Genomic DNA, 3,572 nt, shown 5'->3' on the forward strand with positions numbered 1-3,572 from the left:
AGATAGTTTGCCAATGGAATTAGTATTTTTAAAATAAGACAATTAGATAACATGCACTTGAAATAAGACAATGCAATTGCGTTGTCTTATTTTAAATGTAAATTGTCTTGTTCCATTGGCAAAATATATTTTTTACCTCCTCAATCCAACAACAAATGCACTTACTTTAAGAAAAAAATGACTTATCTAGATTTCAATTTTTTCCAGTGCGTTGCATGACGCAGAGTCTTAAGAAACAATAACTTATTTTCCCTCCGCCTTACATTTTCTCCAGAAGGACTTTGTACTGCTCATCTCCTCGACCTCCTTCTACTTCTTGATCCAGTTTGGTTATGAGCTCGTTCTCAAACTGTAAAGATAAAAAGTGGAATCAAAGGAAGACAAACACCTTCATTAAACAGCTGGTTGTATTTATCCCTAAAGATTTCACAGAGCTGCTCTCCTGAGGCCGCGTTTTACCGTTTCAAAAGTGCGCGTCTTGCTGAAGTTGTGCTCGCACTGCATCATATCGAAGAAGATGGGAATGGTGTCCTTCCTGAGCTCCGGCTCTGGCACCAGCGTGACCTCCAGGATGGGGCCGACCATGGAGGGGATAAACTTCATTTTGTGGGGGCCTGAGGGACGGCAAATGTTATCACACAGAAAATATTACAGCGTGACTTGAGAAGGCAATATGCTGCCTCTTCACGTCTCGACAAACAGAGGAGGAATCTAATAACGAGCCCCGGAAAGCGCCCAACAACAGCCCGCTTTGAAACTGGACAATAAAAAAATATTGTCTTGTTATTCCCCTCGCGTCGCAGGCAGCCGGCAGATAAACAGTCGCAGAAAGACTACGACTGCTGCGATGCTCACCGATGTTGTACCACATGTCCCTGATTCTGAACCCCATGGTCTTCCTCATGTCTCCATATCTGAAACAAAACCAAATCAAGCAGTTTATTAAACGTCTTTCCTTTAGGTTCGATTCCAGTCTTATTTATTGATAAATATACATAAAAGGGCTAAAAATTATACATTTGTACAGTAGTAGCGTAACGTCCCACAGAGCAAAGCAGCTGGTAAACAATTGCATGGATTCTGCCTTCAGTTTTGGAGCATTATCAGCTCTGAAGAGTGTCTGAGTTGAAAGGAAGCTACAATTCCTACTTAACTAAAACTTTTTACACCCTCTAATTAACTTTAAGCTGATAACTTAATGTACAACTGTGGATGCACAACTTTATATCCCCAGATGAAGTGGATAGATGATTTTATTTATTCTATTTTAACGGATCCAACACTGCAAAAAAACCAAAACCAAAAAAAGAAATTTTTCTCTTAAAATAAGTGCATTTGTTCTTGTATTGAGGAGGTAAAAGAGACATTCTGCCAATGGAACAAGACAATTTACACTTAAAACAAGAAAACACAATTGCATTGTCTTATTTAAAGTGCATATTATCTAATTATCTTACCTTAAGACTAAAATTACTCATTCCATTGGCAAACTATCTCATTTACCTTCTCACATTAAGGGTGAATACATTTAATTTAGGAAATTTTTACTTATTTCTAGATCGTTTTTGCAGTGAAAATGTTTAATTTCTGACTCGGTTATTGGGCCGACTTTAATATAAAATACTTTTGCACCAGAAAACATTATAAAGCCAGTGTTCTGTGAGATCGGCATGAGTCATTTTTTCCTCAAATAAGTTCACTCTTCTTGAATTGAGGAGGTTAGTGAGAAACTTTAAAATATGAAAACACAATTGCATTATCTTATTTCTAGTGCATATTATCAAGTGCATATTATCTAATTATTTACCTGCTCAATATAAGGGTAAATACACTTAATTTTGGACATTTATACTTATTTCGAGATCGTTTTTCCAGTGTAGTCATGTACAAAAAACAAAACAAATTTAAGGTCGCTATACGCTTTAAATTGTTGTTTTGTTTTTTTTTTATTAGAGATACACACCTGTTGAGGTAGTTGAAAGTGTATTTTTCGTACAAAACTAAAGGGATAAACTAAAGGAATATACGGGTATTGCTTATATGATTATTTACTCTTAATTTGAGTGGGTAAATGAAATGCTTTGCCAATGAAATAAGTATTTTTACTCTTAAAAGAAGTTATTTAGATAAAATGCACTTAAAATAAGACAATGCAATTGTGTTTTCTTATTTTAAATGCAAATTGTCTTGTTCCATTGGCAAAATATATCTTTTACCTCCTCAATGCAAGAGCGAGTGCACTTATTTTAGGAAAAAATGACTTACGGTATCTAGATTTCATTTTTTTTTTTCAGTGTAGATCCTAGAGCTGATAAATGACTTCTTGTTGGTTTAACATTTCTCCCATTCGAGGTAAAAAAAAACAACAATAAAGAAAAGAAAAACTTAAGGAAGCAAAGTGACACAGATGTTGAGATAAATGGACGATTTTAGAATGACTGAAAGGAAAGACGCTATTGGCTATCCTACCAGTCACTAGATAACATCATTTATTTGCGTATTTGGTCATGCTTGATTCAGACAGAAAGAGAATATTAATATTGGCAAGACAAAAACAAAAACAAACTCTATAAAATAATAATAAGTAATCATTAAGATAATACCTTAAACCAAAACTGCATAAATTAATCTTACTTTATCAATTTTTCACTTAAAGGAACACAGAAATACAGGGAGGATCTATTGTAGTTCAAGTTTTAAAGGAACAAAAATATTAAAAGATAAATATTATATCTATTTCTCTCTTTTTAGTCCAGGTTGGATTAGTGGAAGATCTTGCTTGAGAGTCACTTTTCTCTCTCTGACTGAAGGCAGTTTGCTGCTGTCAGCGTGTTGTTGGAGGGAGGGGCTAACAGCAGCACTCGCTGCTCGCTGAAGACGGTAAAATCAAACAGATCGGTGCTTTCACTTCTTCACCAAAGACTCCAACATTACAGAAAAAAAGTCGTTAGCAGGATCTAAAGTCTACAATTATAGCAGCAAAGCCCCTAAAGCCGGGCATAGACTGTACGATTTTTTGCCCTTTTGTGCCGATTCTCCAGTCGTTCGAGAATTTTTCGATGAGGCTGACTTTCAGCCTCGTCATTCGTCGTGCATCGTGTACGGGGGTTAACATGGGGCGAACAGCCGCTCACGACCAACTCCCGATCGGGAATCGTAAGGTTGAAAGAAAATCAAACACGTTTGAAATTCAGTCGGCCGTCGTACATTTATCATGGGCTGTGAACTTTTAAACTCTGCGGTTTCGTCGTACAGTTTGAGCCGTAGCTGCAAGAAATGATTGAAAATATCACGCAGTGTTTGCCAGAGAGAGAGAGAAAAACAGTGTGCCGCTCACCGGCTGGGAGGATTTAAAACTCGTGGCTATAACCTTATAGTTATAACCAATTCAGTTATATTTATTCTATATGAGAGGTTAGAGGCGCCACTTTTTCAGTTACATTATTTCTCCCGTTTAATTTCTTAAAATTCAGGTTGTAATAAATTCCCAGAATAAAGACAACATTAATAATGTAATCATACCCTCAATCCCCCCATTTCTCCTTTAATGAAATAAATAAATAACATTTAAA

General features: G+C 36.1%; 1 protein-coding gene across 1 annotated transcript in view; it reads right to left on the bottom strand.

The window, feature by feature from the left end:
- The window catches only part of dock5 (dedicator of cytokinesis 5), a 128,772-nt gene that overhangs the window by 26,980 nt on the left and 98,220 nt on the right, over window positions 1-3,572 (bottom strand). The window contains exons 31-33 of the mRNA XM_015370075.1: window positions 856-914; window positions 460-614; window positions 264-349 (exon numbers count right to left, since the gene is read on the bottom strand). Of these exons, the coding sequence (XP_015225561.1) occupies window positions 264-349; window positions 460-614; window positions 856-914 (300 nt within the window). The remainder of the gene's footprint in view (window positions 1-263; window positions 350-459; window positions 615-855; window positions 915-3,572) is intronic.

This window comes from Cyprinodon variegatus, unplaced genomic scaffold (assembly GCF_000732505.1).
Source record: "Cyprinodon variegatus isolate N-32 unplaced genomic scaffold, C_variegatus-1.0 Scaffold41, whole genome shotgun sequence".
NCBI classification, from domain to species: domain Eukaryota; kingdom Metazoa; phylum Chordata; class Actinopteri; order Cyprinodontiformes; family Cyprinodontidae; genus Cyprinodon; species Cyprinodon variegatus.